Here is a 19,636-nt window from a genome sequence, read left to right as displayed (position 1 = left end):
GGGGGCCCCATTCTGCTCTCAGGATGCGTGGGACATCCTGGGAGGCAGGGACCCCGGCGGGCTCCTGGAGGGCCCAGGGACAACACAGGCCCGCTGGACACTGGGTAGCTCCAGCTGAGCGCCCGGCAAGGAAGGGCCTGGGTCTCCTGCTCCGAGGGGTGCGGCACAGGCGGGGCGATGGCGTGAGCCTGCCTGGCAGCAGGGCCCTCACTCACCCAGCTGCCCCAGGACTGAGTCGGGCCCAGCCTTGGCTTTCTCCTTCTTCTCAGGGCTGTCTTTGGGGCCCTCGCGGCTGCTCCTCCTGCACTCACTCTTCTTGCCCTTGGCTCTCCTCCCGGAGCGCTCTGCAGGTGGACGGGAAGGAGACGATGACCCAGAGCAGCGATGACCAGGACCCTCCCCCAGCCAGCGCGCACCCTCCTTGGTGCTGAGGCAGGGGACAGCTGGGCTGGGAGAGGGGTGACTGCTGCTGCTGCCCCTGAGGTGGGCACAGGGCCACAGAGGCGACCCCTGGCGCACCTGGGCCGTGCAGTCCAACCCACATGAGCCCCAGGCCTTGGGAGAGTCTGACCAGGCCAGGCCTCGAGTGCCAGGCCGCAGAGGTAGACAGAGCACATCACGGGGCCAAGAGGCTCGGGACCCAGTGCTGACACCGCAGTCGGCGCCCTCCGTCTCCCTGTTTGCTTACGAGGTCAGGCCACAGATGGCAGACGCGAGGTGTACCCCTGGGCCTTGCATCTGGAACTCAGGGAGAGTCAGGTGCAGGGCAGCCTGGGCTGCGAGACTCCTCCACGGCCTCTGGGCCGCACGCAGGAGGGCGTCCTGAACAGGACTGAGGAGAAGGCCGGGGGTGTGGCCGTGGCTCTGCTGGGAGCTCCCTGCACAGCCTCCGGCCAGGCCATGGGATCCTCGTCCCTCCTATGGGACTGATGCCTGGATAAGTGTCTCAGGAGTCTGAGCTCCTTGCCCAGGTCACACGGCCTTGCACACTTGGCCCTGGTCCCCCTCGGCTCCCGCCAGGCACGACATCTTCCTTGTGCCCAGCTGCAGCATGCCAGCCGCACGTCAGCCTCTGCTTTCTAATCATCCAAAGATGCTGGGTCTTCGCCTTGTCCTCCACTCCGTGAGCTCCAGGCCCAGACATCACCTCCGCTGAGAGACCGTCTCCTGCCCCCAGGCCAGGGGTCAAGTGTTACAACTGCGGGGGCATGAGCTTCACCTGGGGTGAACCACTCTCCTCTGCGAACGCCCTGCCCTGAACAAAGGGTTGCCTGCTGCTGCGCCTCCAGGCCCAATGCGGGGCCACGGACCCTCCCGGCGCTTGCCCAGCCCGAGATGGGATGTCCCAGCATGACCGCCTCCATGAAGCCTTCCTGGATTCCTCTGTCCCGGAGCACTGGATGCAGCCTCCAGGACGCCACTTCCCTTTCTACATGGCGACCTCGCCGAGGGCAGGAACCCTGTCCCTGGTCAGTGCTCAGCGAGTGACCACACAGCAGACAGGGAGCCTGGAGTCTGGAGACAGGGGGAACTCTGCATGCTGTGACCCGCCCTGACCCCGCACCCAGACCTGGAAGTACTCGTTTCTTAGTCACTGGCTCCAACCACGGCCCTGCTGCTCTCCTCCCTCATCTCCCTGCCTGACCCAGGGCTGATGTGGCAGTGGCAGGCCCTTCTCAAGATCTGTCCACCCCCAGCTGGGTCTGCCACATGGCAATGCGACATCGGGACGCAGCTTCCGCAGCCAAAGCCGCGCTTCCTCCCAGGCACTCTGGGAAGGGCCTGTGCACACCAGTGCTTCGGCCTCTGGTCTCCACATCTGCTAAACGCATGTGATGGCGAGAGAAGACAAAGAGCGAAGCCCGCGGCTGACACAGGGCCCGCATCCCGCCGGGCAGCTCCGGAAACACAGGTGCCCAGCGAACCGGCAAGCTCCCTGCAGGCAGGTCTGGTGCCCGCTACCCTCCCGCTGGCTCCTTGCTGCTGACACACAACTAGGATCGTCCAGGCCTCCTCGCTGGGTGGTGGAGGCTGGCAGTGAGTGGCGGCCCCTGAGACACGTGCACACCCCCTCCCCGGGACCCAGCCCCACACGAACACACACATGGTGGCAGGTGCGCGTGCACAGGACAGTGTGCCTACCTCGACTCAGATCCTGTTCAATAAGCCTCATCTGCAGGTGGAATATCTGCTCCTGGAGCTTGCAGATGGCGTGCTTCGTCCTCTCGCGCCTGGTCACCATGTAGCACAGGTTTCTAACCTGGGGAGACACAAGAGAGACGGCCCACCTTACTCACAGCAGCCGCTCCAGACGACCCGGGGCGCAGAGGCCTCGACACTGGGAGAGAGAGGCCAGGCTGCTGGTGGAGACCACACCCAGGGCAGAGGCCGCCACCACCGCTGACACTGCCTGCAACATCTGCAAACCGACTCCCAGACCCCACGTGTGTCCTGAGCCCTTGCACGGGCCTCAGCACTGGGTCCCGGCTGAGCGCACCGGGCAGGGGGAGCTCCTGGTGAGCGCCCCACAAACTCCACCCCCACCTCCTGCAGGCCCTGGCTCCTGAGCCGGGTCAGCCACGCACCCGCCTCCCGTGCCCACAACGGCCCACGGCGCAGGGGGGTCTCCCAGGCTGCGCCTTCTGCCCCAGTCAGTCTTTCTCCACACCTGTCCAGCAGCACAAACGGTCCGCACCTGGAGCCACGGTGAGCCCCAGCCCAATGGCCTCGAGCACAGAGGCAGTGCTGACGCACCTGGGTACAGCTGGCGGTGCCCCGGGATCTGAGCCAGGCCCACAGCGCTCTGGCCAAGGCTCCCACACCCACGTGGCCACAGAGGCGCGACTCCTCAGCACACAGGGCAGAGGCCTCGGGAACTCCCTTCGGCCGGCTGGGAACAGCTCCCCTCCCCTCCCCAGGCCTGACGACCACCCCCCAGTCAGTGGGAAGCGCGTGGTCCATGGCCCAGGCTGTTGCCTGCTCCTCTGGCATCTGCCGCGGATGCAACATTTGTCACCAGCTGCTCCCAGGGCGGGTCACCCTTCTGGGGCCAAGACTAGAACCCGTCCCTGGGACACTTCCTTGGTCTGCAGCTCAGGATGGAGCCTCCGGCAACAGAGACAGCTGGCCCTTGAACCCAAGTCCTGCCAGGGTCTGTGCACCAGACAGGAGTCGGTCTGTCTCCTTCTGGAGTCCACCTTCAAGGCCAAGTTCAGTTCTCACATCCTCAAGCTGCCTGGGGAGTGACATCTGGTTCCTGTTGGTCTGTCCTGGACCGCAGGTGGCGGTGGGCAGGCTTCCGCTGGGTGTGACCGTCCTTCCCCGTTCCTGAGCCTGGCGGTTGTACGGGAGGTCCCAGAAGGCAGCCTGCTCTAGTCCCAGGTCTCCACAAGCGTGTCCATTGCATTCCATGCCAGCACACTCAGCCCCAGCTGACACCAGGAACACGGGGCCACGGCTGCACCCACCACTGAGCCCCGTGGCCAGCAAGAGTTCCCAAGGGGCAGCCCTTGCCTGCAGCCACTTGGGGCAGCCGCTGAATCCTTGCTCTGGCCTCCCGGCACAGCCCAATGTCCTCTCAAACCATGGGCCCCCTCTCCACACCCCTGAGCCCCCCGAGGCTGTGCTGGAAGGGCTCTAGGGCTCACAGCGGAGCACTGGGGGCCCTTTCTTTGCAGGGTTTGCCACCCAGCAGGGCACAGAGACTAACCAGATCCTGCCAGGACCTGGTAGTCCTGACCCAGAGCACCGAGCAAGGCCTCTTAGACAAAAGAGCAGATCACGAAGCAGCTGGGGCACAGCACAGGGCATCCTGGCATGGCCAGGCAGGGCAGGGTCAGAGCCGGACGGTGTGGCTATGGTGTCAAGGGGACCATGAGCAGAGGCGTGGCAGGCGAGGGAGGAGGGGGCTGGCACTGGGACCGAGAGCCAAGTCGGGGCCCCAGGACCTCTTCCTTTCCAGTGGTCACATGGCCTAGGGGCAGTGAGGACAGTGGGGAGAAGGGTGGGGGATGGGTCGTGGCTGCTTCAGAGACTGAAAAACCACACAGTGAGCACAGAAGCAAACTGGCCAATGCGTACAGCATTCCAAACATTTTTTCCCAAAATTTATTTATTGGAAAGGCAGATTACAGATACAGACAGCGCGATCTTCCAAGCACTGGTTCATTCTCCATGTGGCTGCAATGATCAGGTCTGGGCCAGGGTGAAGCCAGGAGCTTCTTCCAGGTCTCATTTGAGGATGGTAGGGGCCCACACACTTGGGCCATCTTCTGCTGCTTTGGGAGCTGGAGGGGAAGTGGACCAGCCACGACTTGAACTAGCACTCAGATGGGATGCTGGCATTGGAGGTGGCAATCCCTAGGGTGACATGGTTTAAAAAAATGTTAGAGGAGCTGGCACTGTGGCGTTGCAGGTAAAGCCATCGACCTGCAGTGCCGGCATCCCATATAGGCACCAGTTGGAGTCTCAGCTGCTCCACTTCTGATCCAGCCCTCTGCTAATACATCTGGGAAAGCACTGGAAGGTGGCCCATGTCCTTGGGCCCCTGCATCCATGTAGGAGATCTGGAAGAAGCTCCTGGCTTCAGATTGGCTCAGCTCCTGCCATTGTGGCCATCTGGGGAATGAACCAGTGGATGCAAGACCTCTTTCTCTCTGCGTCTGCCTGTATCTCTGCGTTCCAAATAAATAAATAAATAAATCTTAAAAAAAAAACCAACCCACTGCATGCTGCACCGGCATCCATATGGGCATCAGTTCAGGTCCTGGCTGCTCCACTTTGGAGCCAGCTCCCTGCTAGTGGCCTGGGAAAGCAGCAGAGGTGTCTGAGCCCCTGCCACCCATGTGGGAGACCCGGATGAAGCTCCTGACTTCACCTGGCCCAGCTCCCGCTGATGTGGCCATTTAGAGTCACCCAAGCATTTACCCAACCTCCAAAGGCAAGAACCAGAAAGAAGGCCCAGAGCTGCAATTCCTCCGCGGAGAGAAGCAGGAGTCACGTGTCATCACCCCTGGTACCACCCACAGCGCTCCAGCAAGTCTGCAGACAAGGTCACTGGGTGGGTGGCTGCTTAAAAATACACAATCTCAGAGCTGGGGCTGTGGCATAGCAGGTAAAGCTGCTGCCTGGGATGTCGGCATCCCATATGGGTGGCGATTCAAGTCCCAGGCACTCCACTTCCAACTCCCTGCTAATGCACTTGGGACGCCAGGAGAGGATGGCCCAAGTGCTTGAGTCCCTGTAACCCTGTGGGAGACCTGAAGAAGCTCCTGGCTCCTGGCTCCCAGCTGACCCAGGGCCGGCTGTAGTGGCCATCTGGGGAGTGAACCACTGGGTGGAAGCTCTGTCTCTCCCTCTGACACTTTCGAAATAAATAAATCAATCTTTAAAAAAGAAAAAGAGTGCAGATTCCCAGGGAAGAGATCGGCCTAGCAGTTACGAAACTAGTTAAGACGGTTTTATTCCTTATTAGAGCACCTAGCCTGCTGTCAACCCATTTCAGCTTCTGGGGTGGGGTTTCGGGCTCCGGGCTTCAGCCTGGCCCAGCCCAGGCTACTGCACCGACAGACGGGAGTTCTGTATGTCTCTCAAATCAACTTAAAAAACCCATTAATTAATAAAAATGTCCTCTCTGGGGGTGGGGCCCTCAAACACACATTCCCCACAGCACTGAGGCCAGTGAGGTTTGACGACACACCACAATACAGGAAAAACATCAGAACTTCTACTGGAACTTTTTTTCCTTCCCTAGTAGAAGTTCTGACTATATTTGTTTTATAATACACACTGGTGAATACAAATAAGATAATTAAAAGGCAAGCAAATTAAGCCACTGCATAGGACACAAACATCCCATATGGGAGTCCAGGCTACTCTGCCTCTGATCCGACTACCTGCTAATGCGCCTGGGAAGGCAGCCAGGTGATGGCCCAAATGCTTGGGTCCCTGCTTCCTGGCTTTGGCCTGGCCCAGCCCTAGCTGCTGCTGCAGGCATCTGGGGAGTGAACCAGAGGGTGGAAGATCTGTATCATTCTGCCTTCCCAATAGATAGATAAATACAACTGCCTTCTGTGTGAACCCAGCACCCCTCACACTGTGACCCCGCCCCCCTTCCTCCCAAGACTCTTAGAGACGTAGCTGTGCTTCACTGATTACTGCACATATTTTATCACAACGGCTTTTGTGGACAAAGCACCACTCTCTCCTAGATGTTCACCCAAGCTAACAGGCTCCTCACTGTCAGGTTTTTTTTTTTTTTTTTCCAATTGAAGAAAAAGCATTGTAATAAAAAAAATAAACAGTACAAAAATGAATCAAACAGAAAAGTCCCCAGTAACTAGGGCAGGGATTGGTAGCTCAGGTTTTCCGGTGTGATGAAGTTGTTTTCCCATCAATGAGTTTTGCAGACAGAGCTCAGGTGTGGGGTTTAGGGGCAGGCAGGCCTCCGGCTGGGTGTGTACAGCTAAAAGGCATCCACACTGGACCCTTCACGCCTGGGAAGTTTGGTGGTCCCTGGAGGGGACCTGCAGATCCAGAGTTCAGGAGGGAGGTGGGCGCTGGAACCAGACCCTGACTCAGGCCGAGGCTGGGAAGTGGGTGCTGTAGGCGAAGCCCGGGCTCCAGCCCTGAGTGCCCCTGTGAGGGGGCAGGGCCCAGGCAGAGCATCGCAGCTGAAGGAGTTCACCACCAAGGTGCTCAGAGCCTGGGGGTTGTGGCTGCAGAGGCGGGGCTGCTGGGTGGCCCGGGCGGACAGCTCTGGGATGGGGTGGTGGTGGCAGGAGTCCGGCCAGAGTGGGACTCAAGGAAGCAAAGCCACAAGGGCCTCCAGGAAACAGCTGGGGGCGAGCGTGGAGGAGCTGGGCGGGAGGGTTCCATCTCAGACAGAACCAGCCAACGCTGACCTGAAGGGAGCTGCGCAGAGAACACCCCTGCCACACCACGTGTGGCCTGCAGGGAGGCAGAGCGGGTCCAGAGGGCTCTACCGTGAGAAGGCGCGGGCCTGGGCGTGAGGCTGCCAGCAGGAGCAGGCTGCAGCCCTGCGGGAGAGGCAGGGCCAGGGGAAGTCCCATGCAGGGCCAGGGCTGTGTCCTGCCCCGGCTGGCTAGCAGGTGCCTGGGGGACTCATTGCTCAGCGCCCGGATCTCCTGGGGCAGGGCAGGGCTTCTGTCCTTCTGTGGGGCAAGGGCATGTGCTGTGGGGGGAAGGGGGGTGACAAAGGGACCTCAACGAGGCACTGAGGACAGAGTCAACAGGGTGTGGCCAAGCGACAGGGAGGCAGGTGCCAAGTGCCTGAGGAGGGCGGGACCCTGTTCCCTCAGAGCCTCTGCTTGGGGGAGGCAGTGGCAGCGTGGCCTTGGGGAGTCCCCGGCTGTCTCCAGCGGCGTCTGAGAGCTGCCCGCACTCTCTGGGCGCCTCCTCGGGCCAGCTCAGGCCCTTGGCTCGGCTCGTGGTGAGATGTGGAGCAGCGGGCAGCAGCTCCCTGCACAGCCCGCGTGCCTGCGTGGTTGCTAGGGGACGCAGCGGCGCTCGTCGGGCTGTCAGTGCTGCAAGTTTTTTGTCAGCTGTGAATCACTCCGGGAGGCTGCAGTGGCCATGCCTCCGGGCCGCCGGGCAGGGCTGAGGCCTACAGCTGGATTTTTAGGAAAAGCCCGTCCTCTAGGCTGACCAGAAAATGGGATTGCACACGGGGAGCAGTCCTGCCCCCTCCTCCTCATAGCGGAAACCCCACGGCCGTGGGAAAATCCGTCAGGGAGGTGCCTGACTCTTGGGCCCAGCACTGGGCCTCCCAGCCGGGGCGGCGTGGAGCCCACCTGTGCGGGACAAGGCCGGGCCTCCCTTCTTCCAAGAGGCAAACTCCTGGGGGGGGGGGGCACAGCAGGGCCCACCCCCAGGGCCTAGTGCAGGGCACGGTGCCGGCTCTGTCCCGCTTTCCAGATGCAGAACCTGAGGCTCAGAGAAATGGAAGGCGAAACAAAGAAGGCACATAGCAGGCCATGCTGGCAGTGGACACGGACCCAGCCCACCCGAGGTCGGGACTGCAAGCCCTTCCCTGCCTCCCAGCTGGAGCCAGGCCCACGCTGGCTCAGCGCCCAGTCCCAGGCTGGATCCTCCGGGCTGCTGGCTGCGGGCCACGGGCAGGGCCCGGCCACCCCCCACCGCGGGGCTGTGTGGAAAGCCTCCCCAGCATTGTCCGTTCACGCAAGTCAGCGGCACGGGGACACGGCACCGGAGCCTGCTCATCACTGCTGCTGCCGGCCCCGCCAGGCCCCTCCCAAGCCCGGGCAGCGGCACTGGCTTCCTGGCACATGCGTGAGAGGGGGGTGCCCAGCCCCCTGGAGGTGGAGGGCTCTGTGCCCCTCCAGAGGAGTCTGTGCAGCAGCTCTGGTTGCTGGGGGACCCGGGGCCCGCACCAGCCCCACCTGTGCCAGCGACCTAGGGCCGGGCGGCTGCCAAGGGGGCTTCTGCAGCCTGGAGAATGAGCCAACATCTCTCTTCCTGACCCCAGCCCCTCCCCCCGCCCAGGTTCAAATCCAAATCCCAGCTCAAACCCCAGGAAACAAGTTCCTGTGACGCTTCCTGTCACGTCAGCCCAGTGAGCTGTTTCCTCAACTCCAGGACAGTGTGGGGAAGTCCTCCCTCCAGGCCCTTTGTCCAGGATGACGACTCTGACCACCCCCCACAGCCCTGCCTGCGGGGCCAGGGCCAGGGCCGGTCTGGTGGGAGACAGCAGGAACGCAGTCGGGGGCCAGCACTGTGACGTGGCGGGTTGAGCTGCCAACTGCAGCACTTCCAATCCAGCTCCCTGCTAATGCACCCGGGAAAGCAGCGGAAGATGCCACCTGCGTGGGAGACCAGGATGGAGTTCCAGGCTCTTGGCTTTGGCCTGGCCCAGTCACTGTGGCCGTCTGGAGAGGGACCTCTTTCTGACTCTCCCTCTTTCTGTCACTTTGGCTTTCAAATAAATGGAACAAATCTTTTTTTTTTTAAAAGACAATCAGTGGTTTGCACCATGGATCCTTGGAGCTGGGACTCAGCTTTGGTCTGAGAAGGGCGCCCACGCACCTGCCTCGTGTCACAGCACTGCGCTGCCCAGGTGGCAGCAGTGGCTAGGGACATCAGCCTCTCCCACCTTCACCTCTCCCCTCTGACCTGGTGGCATGAAATGGATTCCATCCCAGGCCCCAGGGCAGATGCCTGGGGTGAAAGAGTGTGGAGACGCTGGGTTATTACCCCATGCAGAACAACACTTGCCCAATGTTCTACCCATTTTATAGACCTGCCTGCTGAGGCCTACGTAAGAAAAGCAACTGCCCCTGGTCATAGAAAACTCCCTCAAGGCCTCTCCACCAGGGCCTGAGAGCAGGGAGAGCGAACGTGCCTGCACCTGTGATGACACCTGGTGCGATCCCGCGGCTCTGGAGCCCTGGAACTCGATGCAGCAGAGGAAGAGAGCAGACATCCCTGGGGTTCAGGGTGCTGTGCCACAGATCCAGGATCCCACGTCCTCTCAGCCCCCAAAGAAGCACCATGCACCAAGGCCCCTTCTGTCCTGTCTCCAGCACACGGCCAGGAGCTTGAGGCACACCGTCCATTCCGCTCCCACCTCCAGGAGCAGGGTCTGGAAGTCCCCGCTGCGGGGCGTCGGCCCCTGCTCAGGACATTCTGCTGCTTCCAGGCGCACCTGGGTGCACCGTGCTGGCTCCTGCCATGCCAGGCCGCACAGTTCTGGAGCCCACACTCATGCCTCTGTCAGGCAGCCCTGGGGAGCCACACCTGGCCACCCACCCTGGCCCGCACCTGCCTGCCAGGCTGGTTCAACCATGCTGCCTCTCCCCGGCCCAGGTTCTCAGCACCGTGGAGCGGAGCCCCAGTGCCTTCGCACTGGACTCTCAACACAAGCTCAAGTGTTAGGACCAAGCAGGGCCAGACCAGGTGTCAAAAGCCTGGGTCCATAGCCGGCGCCGTGGCTCAATAGGCTAATCCTCCACCTTGCGGCGCCGGCACACCGGGTTCTAGTCCCGGTTGGGGCGCCGGATTCTGTCCCGGTTGCCCCTCTTCCAGGCCAGCTCTCTGCTATGGCCAGGGAGTGCAGTGGAGGATGGCCCAGGTGCTTGGGCCCTGCACCCCATGGGAGACCAGGAAAAAGCACCTGGCTCCTGGCTCCTGCCAGGATCAGCGCGGTGCGCCGGCTGCAGCGGCGGCCATTGGAGGGTGAACCAACGGCAAAAGGAAGACCTTTCTCTCTCTGTCTCTCTCTCTCACTGTCCACTCTGCCTGTCAAAAAAAAAAAAAAAAAAAAAAAAAAAAAAAAAAAAAAAAAAAGCCTGGGTCCCGGTCCCAGCCTCCTGGCCTTGGCAGGGTGCCCAACCTTCTCCAGGCCTGCAAGAGCGCAGAGAGAAGCAGCAGATGCAAACTCAAGAGTTACAACCTTGTCGGCTGCATCAAGTATCAGTCAGCCTAGACTGCCCGAGACCCGGGAGCCACGCTAGCTCCTGGGCAGGCCTGCCGGGCCGGCGCTCCATTCCGAGTCCCGCGTACAGGCGGGTGAGCGGGCAGCAGGGTACTCACCCTCTCCAGGTCCTGCCGCAGGTGCGTGAAGAGTTTCAGGCGGCGGTAGAGGACGTCCTGTTCCTGCTGGGCCAGGTTGTCCACCTCGTCGGTCTTGGGGGTCAGCAGGGGCTGGTTGGCGTTGGCTTTCCTCTTCAGCTTCCAGTACTGGTAGATGAAGTCCACCAGGGCTTCCGCCAGGTCCAGCCGCTCGGCCACCTCGGCCGGCTCCACCAGCTCATAGAAGTCTTCCTCCAGCTGCTGCAGCCGCTGCTTCCGCAACGTCACCTTCTCCAGGTCCTCACCGGCCTGGCTGGCCTCCACGGGCTCGGCCGTGGGCTCGCCCCGCGGGCCGCCATCACTGTGCTCCTGGCAGAACGACTTGAACTTGACCTCGTCATTGTCTGCTAAGATAGTCCGCATTTCCAGACCATGGTCAAAGGCGCACGTGACATGGAATGCCGTGACACAGGAAGGCATGGAACACTGGAAGAGAGGAAGGGCAGCGTCAGGCGCGAAGGCAGCCCTGGTGGGAGAGGAGGACGCGGGGCTGTCCCCAGGCTCCCCCGAGAGCACAGGATGCTGGTGAGACCCGGGTGCAGGTGGGGACAGAGGAACTGGTAAGGTGATGGGAGCAGCACCAGCCACCCAGGGGAGCTGGCAGGCAGGGAGCACTGGGGACAAGCTGCGGTTTCAAATGGGCGAAATGACTTGGGTGTCAGAAACCATAGAAGAAGGAATTCCAACGAGAGGCAGACACTGGGGTCACGGCCTCCTGTGCAATCTAAGGCGAGGACCTTTCTCCTGCAGCAGGAGGAGCCCCACTGGGACCTCTTGCTTGTCCTCAGACCCAGGCAGCTTGGGGCTGGACCCCCTCACCCAGCCTCGGAGGGCCACCGGCTTCAGCGCTATCACAGCCAGCTGCTGGTGACCATGGCCACCGCTCTCACAGACCCTCGGCGAGGTCTGCCAGATGGGCGAAGGCGCAGTGACAACTGTCCCTGGAGCAAGGAGAGGGACAAAGGACGACCCCGCCCCACTCTGCACCCTCAGCGTGCCCTGGGCAGATTCTCAGCTCTACTGCAGACCCTCTGGGGAGCGGGCCCAGCAATCCGTCAGGCAGGTTTTCCAGGGAACTGTGACTCACCCCAGAGCCTGGGAAACCACTGCACAGACAGAACAGCGCAGCCACGCCCGTGTCGGGACTCTATGAACTATGAAACCAGGAGAAGCCTGGTTCCTGCCCCTGCCACATGCCAAGCCTGACAGCTAACGTGCGGGCAGCGTGCGTGCGCTCACCAAGCCCACACATGCCTGCTCCAAAGCCGGGACACTGCGCGCTCCGACAGAGTGGCCAGCCTTGGCTTCCGGGGCCCCCTCCCTGCCCCGGGTGGGGTCCTGGCTCTGGCCCAGCGGTGGTCTGTGGGCAGGGAGGGTGGGGGCAGCCGCCCGCTTCCCGGGCGTCACGGGTGCGCCTCCTGCAGCTGGCTCCCGGGCGGGGTGAGGTGGGCCGTGTACCTGGATGCAGGTGCCCGTGCACTCCTTGCAGAGGCTGCAGGACAGAGCCCAGCGGCTGGCTGGGATATGCGAGATCTTGGTGATGGGCTCCATCTTCTCGGGGCAGCCGATGCTGACCTGGGCAGGACACAGGGAGCTGCATCAAGGCCCCTCGTTCCCAGCCTGCCTGCACGGGCTCCCCCACACGGGAGGGCTCTCTGCTGAAACCAGGCAGTGGGCAGCTGGGGCGGTGGCCAAGCCTGCGAATGCCTTCTCTTTCCTTGCTCCAAACAAGCATGGCTCCAAGATCCGTGTGCCTCCTAATACTCCCAGGCTGACCTACAGCTGCGTGTGTGAGCGGGCGCTCAGCTGGGACTAACCGTCCGTGTGAGAGGACGTCAGGTGGGAGAGGGCACAGCCGTGTGTGTGGCCTGGAGACAGCTGCCTCAGTGTGAGTGTATGTGTGTGCATGTGTGTTAAGGGTACACACGCATGGGTACGCGCAAGCACCCCCTCTACTCTGCACCCCAGCCTTCAGGTTCTTGGTTCAACCTGGGCTTATTTTATGTACTTTGGGCACAAAGCAAAGGCCTCCACGTAGTGTCTCCTTGGGGGGTGGGGTCCTAGGGCCCAATCTGGCCAAGAGGCTGTGCCTTCGCTGTGCACCGCCTATGGGGACTGGGCACAGCCCACGGCATGGCCCCTGAGGCAGGGCACATCTGTCCCCCACTGCCCACGGTGGAAGAGGGAAGAAGACCCCCAGAGAGGACCCTGTGAATTCTCCCCTCTGCTGTGCCCAGCCCAGGGTACACGCAGAGTTCACCCCAGCCTCTGTTTTCCTGCTGCTCAAGCCTGCAACGTGGGCCAACAGGGGCGAGAAGACTGCGAGCCCAGGAAGGGGAAGGCCACGAGCTGACAGGGCCACTTGGCCTGTCCCCGGGGACAGCAGCACTGCTGTGGGGCCTCAGTCTGGGTCAAGGCACACAAAGGCTGCGGCTGAGACGCCTGCAAATTTCGGCTTTTATGGAAGATGGGGTAGGGGTGGGTCCCGGGAGCTCCCCTGGGTCTCTGTCAGCCCACGGCTCTCCCACCTTGACTCAGACATGGCCCGCCCTTTGTCCCAGCCCCAGCCGCAGCCACAGTGGTCTGCTGGTCTTTGAGGTCGGCTGGGTGACTTCTTCTGCCTGCAACGTGAACTTGACTTTGGTGGGAACCACTGCCTCGGTCTGCACGGACCCCACAACCTGCTTCCCTGACATCTGGGGCTGGACTTCCAGGCAGCAGACCCACCTGCTGACTCCCCCAGCAGCCCACAACCCCACCGTCCAACAGAAACGCCGGAGCTCTGGCCAGGTCCACAGGAAAAGCTCCCCACGGACAGGTGCCCGAGACCTGCCCAGGCCCAGCTCTGAGATCCAGACACCTCCCCACAGTCCCAGCCTGCCCACCTCAGGAATCCACAGGGCACAGCTGACGTGCACCCACTTGGTCCCGCTTCTGGTGGGCTTCAAGGCTCCTCCTCGCTTGGGGCAGAGCAGGCACTTTGGCTGGACACCCAGGGCGCAGGTCCGGCACAGCCAGCTGCCCGTGGGCACCTTGAGGATCCCGTAGCACGCCTGGGGAGACAGCGATGGGGACGTCCTGAGTCTCGGGCCTGGTCCACAGTCAGCACGAGAGGTCCCCGCCCCAGCCCCGAGCTCCACCGCCGTGCAGCCTCCAGCCGGGAGCCCCAGCGCAAGGCTCCACCTGCACAGGACGCCTGCAGTGTCCTCGTGTCCCAGTCCTCTGTGGGCCCTCCGTGGGGCAGAAGGTCACATTAGCCAAGCTGCCTAGCCAGTGAAGGGCCTCAAGAGGGCCCCGAGACCCCCAGAGTCACATACAAAATCCATACACGCTTCCTGGGGACGAGGCCACGGCCCTCGTCTTTTTGTGCAGGGATCTGTAACCAGGACTGCTTCAGTCCTGCTGGAGTGTGGGAGGGACATATGGGGCTGAGAGCCGCGGGGCAGAAGGGATGGGCATGGGTGAGGGGGGCACAGCCCACTACCTGCCAGCCAGGTGAAGCCACCCCTGCCTCTGAGCTCCTGGGGGCTATTCCCGCAGCACTGAGCAAGGACAGCCTCAAAGTCAGGGCCAAAACAGCCCCGAGATGCTCAAGACTTGGGGCCCAAGATCAAGAGAGACGCCATGGCCGGGCTGCACCTGGGGGCCAGCGGTGTGGCGGAGCAGGTAAACCTGTGATGCCGGCGTCCCATATGGGTGCTGGCTGGAGTCCCAGCTGCTCCCTTTCTGATCCAGCTCCCTGCCAATGCTCCTGGGAAGGCAGCAGAAGATGGCCCGAGTGCTTGGATCCCTGCCACCCAGGTAACAGGCACAGGAGGAATTCCAGTGGCCTTGACTTTGGCCTAGCCCTGCTCTTGTGGCTGCAGCCATCTGGGGAGTGAATCAGCAGATGCAACACCTCTCTCTCTCTCTCTCCCTCCATAAATCTGTTCTTCACATAAATAAATAAATATTAAAACAAACAAACAAAAAGCGGGGCCGGCACTGTGGTGTCGCAGGTAAATCCACCACCTGCATTCTCTGTGGGTGCCAGTTCAAGACTCGGTTGCTCCACTTCCAATGTTCTGGCCTGGGAAAGCAGCAGAAGTTGGCCCAAGTCCTTGAGCCCCTGCACCCACGTGGGAGACCTGGAAGAAGTTCCTGGCTCCTGGCTCTAGATCAGCTCAGCTCTGGCCATTGCAACCATCTGGAGCGTAAACCAGCAGATGGAAGACTTTCTCTGTATGCTTCTTCCTCTCTTTAACTCTGCCTTTCAAATAAATAAAATAAAACTTAAAAATACATAAATAAAAGGCAATGATTCTACCTATTTACTATAAATATTTGAGTATTAAATCATTTAAAATTTTTAAAAAGTGATGGTAACACAGACTTATAGCCTTCACTGTAAACAAATAATTCAGTAAACAACTCACAGTCCCCATTACAACTCAAAAACAAACAAACAAAAAAAAAACACAGTTGAAGAAACAGAGGCCCAGAGAGGTTAAGCATTGTGCCAAAGTCACACAGCGTACGTAGGGCAGAGCAGGGACTTGAAGCCAGGCAGCCTGGCTCCAGGGGCTGCTCCCTGCTACTACACTGTGCTGCTGCCTGTTTGTAGGTTCACGAGTGAGGGCAAGGGAGAAGGTCGGGGGACAGGGTGCAGCAGAGGGGGTCCAAGGGAGGCTGCTGGGAGGCAAGTGCTCCAGTCTGGCCGGCAGGACGGAGCCCAGGACACTGCCTCCCCCACCTCCAGCCCAGGACACTGCCTCCCCACCTCCAGCCCAGGACACTGCCTCCCCACCTCCAGCCCAGGACACTGCCTCCCCACCTCCAGCCCAGGACACTGCCTCCCCACCTCCAGCCCAGGACACTGCCTCCCCCACCTCCAGCCCAGGACACTGCCTCCCCCACCTCCAGCCCAGGACACTGCCTCCCCACCTCCAGCCCAGGGCACTGCCTCCCCACCTCCAGCCCAGGACACTGCCTCCCCACCTCCAGCCCAGGACACTGCCTCCCCCACCTCCAGCCCAGGACACTGCCTCCCCACCTCCAGCCCAGGGACACTGCCTCCCCACCTCCAGCCCAGGGACACTGCCTCCCCCACCTCCAGCCCAGGGCACTGCCTCCCCACCTCCAGCCCAGGGACACTGCCTCCCCCACCTCCAGCCCAGGGACACTGCCTCCCCCACCTCCAGCCCAGGACACTGTCTCCCCACCTCCAGCCCAGGGACACTGCCTCCCCCACCTCCAGCCCAGGGACACTGCCTCCCCCACCTCCAGCCCAGGGACACTGCCTCCCCACCTCCAGCCCAGGACACTGCCTCCCCACCTCCAGCCCAGGACACTGCCTCCCCACCTCCAGCCCAGGACACTGCCTCCCCCACCTCCAGCCCAGGACACTGCCTCCCCACCTCCAGCCCAGGACACTGCCTCCCCCACCTCCAGCCCAGGGACACTGCCTCCCCCACCTCCAGCCCAGGACACTGCCTCCCCCACCTCCAGCCCAGGACACTGCCTCCCCACCTCCAGCCCAGGACACTGCCTCCCCCACCTCCAGCCCAGGGACACTGCCTCCCCCACCTCCAGCCCAGGACACTGCCTCCCCACCTCCAGCCCAGGACACTGCCTCCCCCACCTCCAGCCCAGGACACTGCCTCCCCACCTCCAGCCCAGGACACTGCCTCCCCACCTCCAGCCCAGGACACTGCCTCCCCACCTCCAGCCCAGGACACTGCCTCCCCACCTCCAGCCCAGGACACTGCCTCCCCCACCTCCAGCCCAGGGCACTGCCTCCCCACCTCCAGCCCAGGACACTGCCTCCCCACCTCCAGCCCAGGGCACTGCCTCCCCACCTCCAGCCCAGGACACTGCCTCCCCCACCTCCAGCCCAGGGACACTGCCTCCCCCACCTCCAGCCCAGGGACACTGCCTTCCCCACCTCCAGCCCAGGACACTGCCTCCCCACCTCCAGCCCAGGACACTGCCTTCCCCACCTCCAGCCCAGGACACTGCCTCCCCACCTCCAGCCCAGGGCACTGCCTCCCCCACCTCCAGCCCAGGGACACTGCCTCCCCCACCTCCAGCCCAGGACACTGCCTTCCCCACCTCCAGCCCAGGACACTGCCTCCCCCACCTCCAGCCCAGGGACACTGCCTCCCCCACCTCCAGCCCAGGGACACTGCCTCCCCACCTCCAGCCCAGGACACTGCCTCCCCACCTCCAGCCCAGGACACTGCCTCCCCCACCTCCAGCCCAGGGCACTGCCTCCCCCGCCCCTTCACGGGCCCGTGGCCGGAGCCAGGGCGCCTGGCACTGGGCGGCTGCCCACCTGGTGCACGCAGACGTTGCACTTGTCGCAGAAGACCATCTCGTTGCCGTCCTCGCCCTCGGGGGAGCGGCACACGTCGCACACCACGTCCTCGTCGTACTCAATGCCCAGCCCCTCCTGCGTCTCGATGGCGCGCGCCATGTTCTGGTGGCACAGGGTCTCCAGCTCCTCCAGCACCCGCTCCAGCGTCAGCTCGTCCAGCTCCGGACGCTCTGCGGGGACGTGGCCGAGTGACAAGAGCTCTGCACGGCGGGTGGCTCTGTGGCTGCGCCAACTCAGGGCCGAGGCATGAGGGCCCTGAGAAAGGTACCTCCAACCTCGTGCCTTAGCTCCAGGACCCCCAGCCCCACGGGCCTGCGAGCACGCGGCCACGTGTGTGGACGCTAACAGTGGGAAGCGGCTCTAGACGCAGTGTGCCGTGTGCCTGCGGGCTCCTCTGCAGGTGCTCAGTAAGGCACGGCAGGTGCCTCCCGGACAGGTGGAGCAGGCTCTGGCCGGCAGGCCCACAGCCAGCCACTCACCAGGCCCAGTGTTACCCCCACACACGCTGTGCGTCCCTCACTGTTCAAGGACATTCCCACCTACTACACAGTCCTACGACCCCTGCCAGCCACGTCTACTGCTGGCCCCCACCCTCAGCGGGTGCAGCAAGTTCAGGAGGCACAAGACCCAGACAGGGGCACAGCCTGGTGTTGCACGGACACCCTCCCCAGCCTGCCCAGACGCCCCGTCGGCACCCCGGGCCGCCTACCCATCTCCTTGAGCTCGTAGTTGATAAGCTCCAGCCAGTAAGCGTCAGTCTCGTCCAGGTCATAGCGACTGCCCTCCGGCCAGTCGGGCGGGGAGCCCTCCCCAGGTGCAGGCCTGCTTGGGGACGCCTGCGTCGGGGGGCCTTCCAGCGGCGGCAGGATCCTAGGAAATCAAGGTGGGGGGTCACACAGGGAGAGTCCCCAGCCTGTCCGATGACCGAGCTCCAGCAAGGTCACTGGCCCCGCAGCGCAGCTGGTGTGAGATGGGGGCCGTGGTGGAACGCGGCCTACTCCTTCCCTCCCTCCCTCCCCTACCACGTGCCGGTTCCATGGACATCAGGCTCACCCCGCCCACAACACACCTATGGCTCAAGACCAGGCCCTGCCAGGCTACCCTGCCAAGGCAGCCACGAAAGGTTGAGTGGGCCAGGGCCAGCTGAGGGGGCCACAGATGTCCACACACAGGCCACAGCCCCTCCTTCTCAGCAGCCTGACAGCCCTGCAGCCCCACCCGGTGACACAGGGCACCACGCAGGCAGCCAGTGTGGCCCACACTCAGAGTGCCAAGAGCAGCGAGTCTCTTGGTACGGGGTCACTGGGGCCCCCACTCACCCGAGACGAGGCTGAACTGAACGCCTGGGCCTCAAGGACGGACCAGCTCCCACCCCACATTGCAATGCAGCTCAGCACCCGCCTCAGGCCAGGGCTCCGCCCCGCAGGCCCTGGCTGCAGGGTGCGGCACCGTCACAGCCCAGCTCCACCACGCAGTGTGTGGCTCTGGGAAAGCCCCAGCACTCCTGCAGACAGCTGCTGAGAGGGCTACGCAGACGGACACGCAGGGCCGTGACAAGCGCCCAGCCCCGGTCAGCGCTGCGTGTGTGGCCCCCTGTGTGTCGTGAGACCCCAGGGTATCGCCCCTGGAACAGAACACCAGGGGCATTTTGCCTTGGCAGGGCACAGCATCCCCCCAGCTCAGCTGTGGGCCGGCCCTGGCTCCCATGCCAGCACGTCCACCTCCCTCCAGTTGCCATGGTTATAGCCAGGGAGCCTGCCCTCTATCTGGTCAGCCCTGCCAGGCCCGAGAGGCCCCTCACTGGCCCGAGGGGCCTCCTGGGGCCGGGGGCAGGGCGGCCAGGGGCTGTGACTCAGCGCGCGGACTGGGGAGGGGAGGCAGGGCCGCTGCGGGCAGGTCTCTCCTGGGTGTCAGCCAGAAGGGACAGGGAGGTCTGAGCTGGGAGAGAGAAAGGCCTCCGGGCCCGGAGCGAGGCCAAGGTCAGTGCAGGGGTGCGAGGGAAAGGGCTCGGCACCCCTTTTCCCACAGGAGAGGCCCACGTGCGGGGGGCCATGGGTGATGACAGTGACATGGCCACCATGCCTGCACCAGGGACGCGCCGTGAGTCCTTACGGGGCAACACAACTCTGCCTCTCCCTGGCAAGCTGGGGCTGGGCAGCCTATCTTCCACGTGACGCAGCTCTGCAGGTGCCCGTGGCACGTGCTTGGTCAGGGCTTAGGGCCGCCCTCTGTACGCCCACGCCCTAACTCCCTACACCTGCTTGCCCGTCTGCTGCCACCTGGCCAGGCCTCTCTCTGGGGAGCAGGGGTTAAGAAACTCTCAGCAGAAATCGCCCATCTCATCTTATCTGCCTGCCCCGGCTGGCTCGGAGAGCAGGTCTCCTAGCAGGTGCAGGTGGAGCTGACGCTGGCAGGGTCTCCCCCTCAGCCACAGCGGGGGGACCCACCCCCAGCAGCAGAAGTCTTTGACCTGGCCACACAGAGGGGCAGCACAGGCCGGCACTGCTCTGATTTCAGACTCTGCGGTCCCAGTCCCCAGAGGGGCCCGGGATGGTGGCCCCCAGAGCCAATGCCCCAGGGTGCTCCAGGCCTCACAGGGACACCCCAGGGCTGCCTCCTGCAGCCTGTGATTTCCTGGCCCAGCCCCCTCAGCCCCGGTGGCCACGCAGGGAA

General features: G+C 62.9%; 1 protein-coding gene across 8 annotated transcripts in view; it reads right to left on the bottom strand.

The window, feature by feature from the left end:
* The window catches only part of JADE2 (jade family PHD finger 2), a 129,618-nt gene that overhangs the window by 1,465 nt on the left and 108,517 nt on the right, over positions 1–19,636 (bottom strand). For 7 of the 8 annotated variants that reach the window (XM_051844221.3, XM_051844228.3, XM_051844227.3 and 4 more), the window contains 7 exons: positions 17,673–17,833; positions 16,922–17,133; positions 13,494–13,661; positions 12,067–12,183; positions 10,570–11,034; positions 2,143–2,260; positions 216–344 (listed from right to left, as the gene is read on the bottom strand). In XM_051844221.3, the coding sequence (XP_051700181.1) occupies positions 216–344; positions 2,143–2,260; positions 10,570–11,034; positions 12,067–12,183; positions 13,494–13,661; positions 16,922–17,133; positions 17,673–17,833 (1,370 nt within the window). The remainder of the gene's footprint in view (positions 1–215; positions 345–2,142; positions 2,261–10,569; positions 11,035–12,066; positions 12,184–13,493; positions 13,662–16,921; positions 17,134–17,672; positions 17,834–19,636) is intronic. The other variant, XM_089335868.1, reaches the window with a different exon arrangement.

Source organism: Oryctolagus cuniculus, chromosome 6 (genome assembly GCF_051225735.1).
Source record: "Oryctolagus cuniculus isolate XC-2025 breed Fujian yellow rabbit chromosome 6, ASM5122573v1, whole genome shotgun sequence".
NCBI classification, from domain to species: domain Eukaryota; kingdom Metazoa; phylum Chordata; class Mammalia; order Lagomorpha; family Leporidae; genus Oryctolagus; species Oryctolagus cuniculus.
The sequence above is the reverse complement of the archived record's forward strand: the minus strand, read 5'-3'. Positions and strand labels throughout refer to the sequence as shown.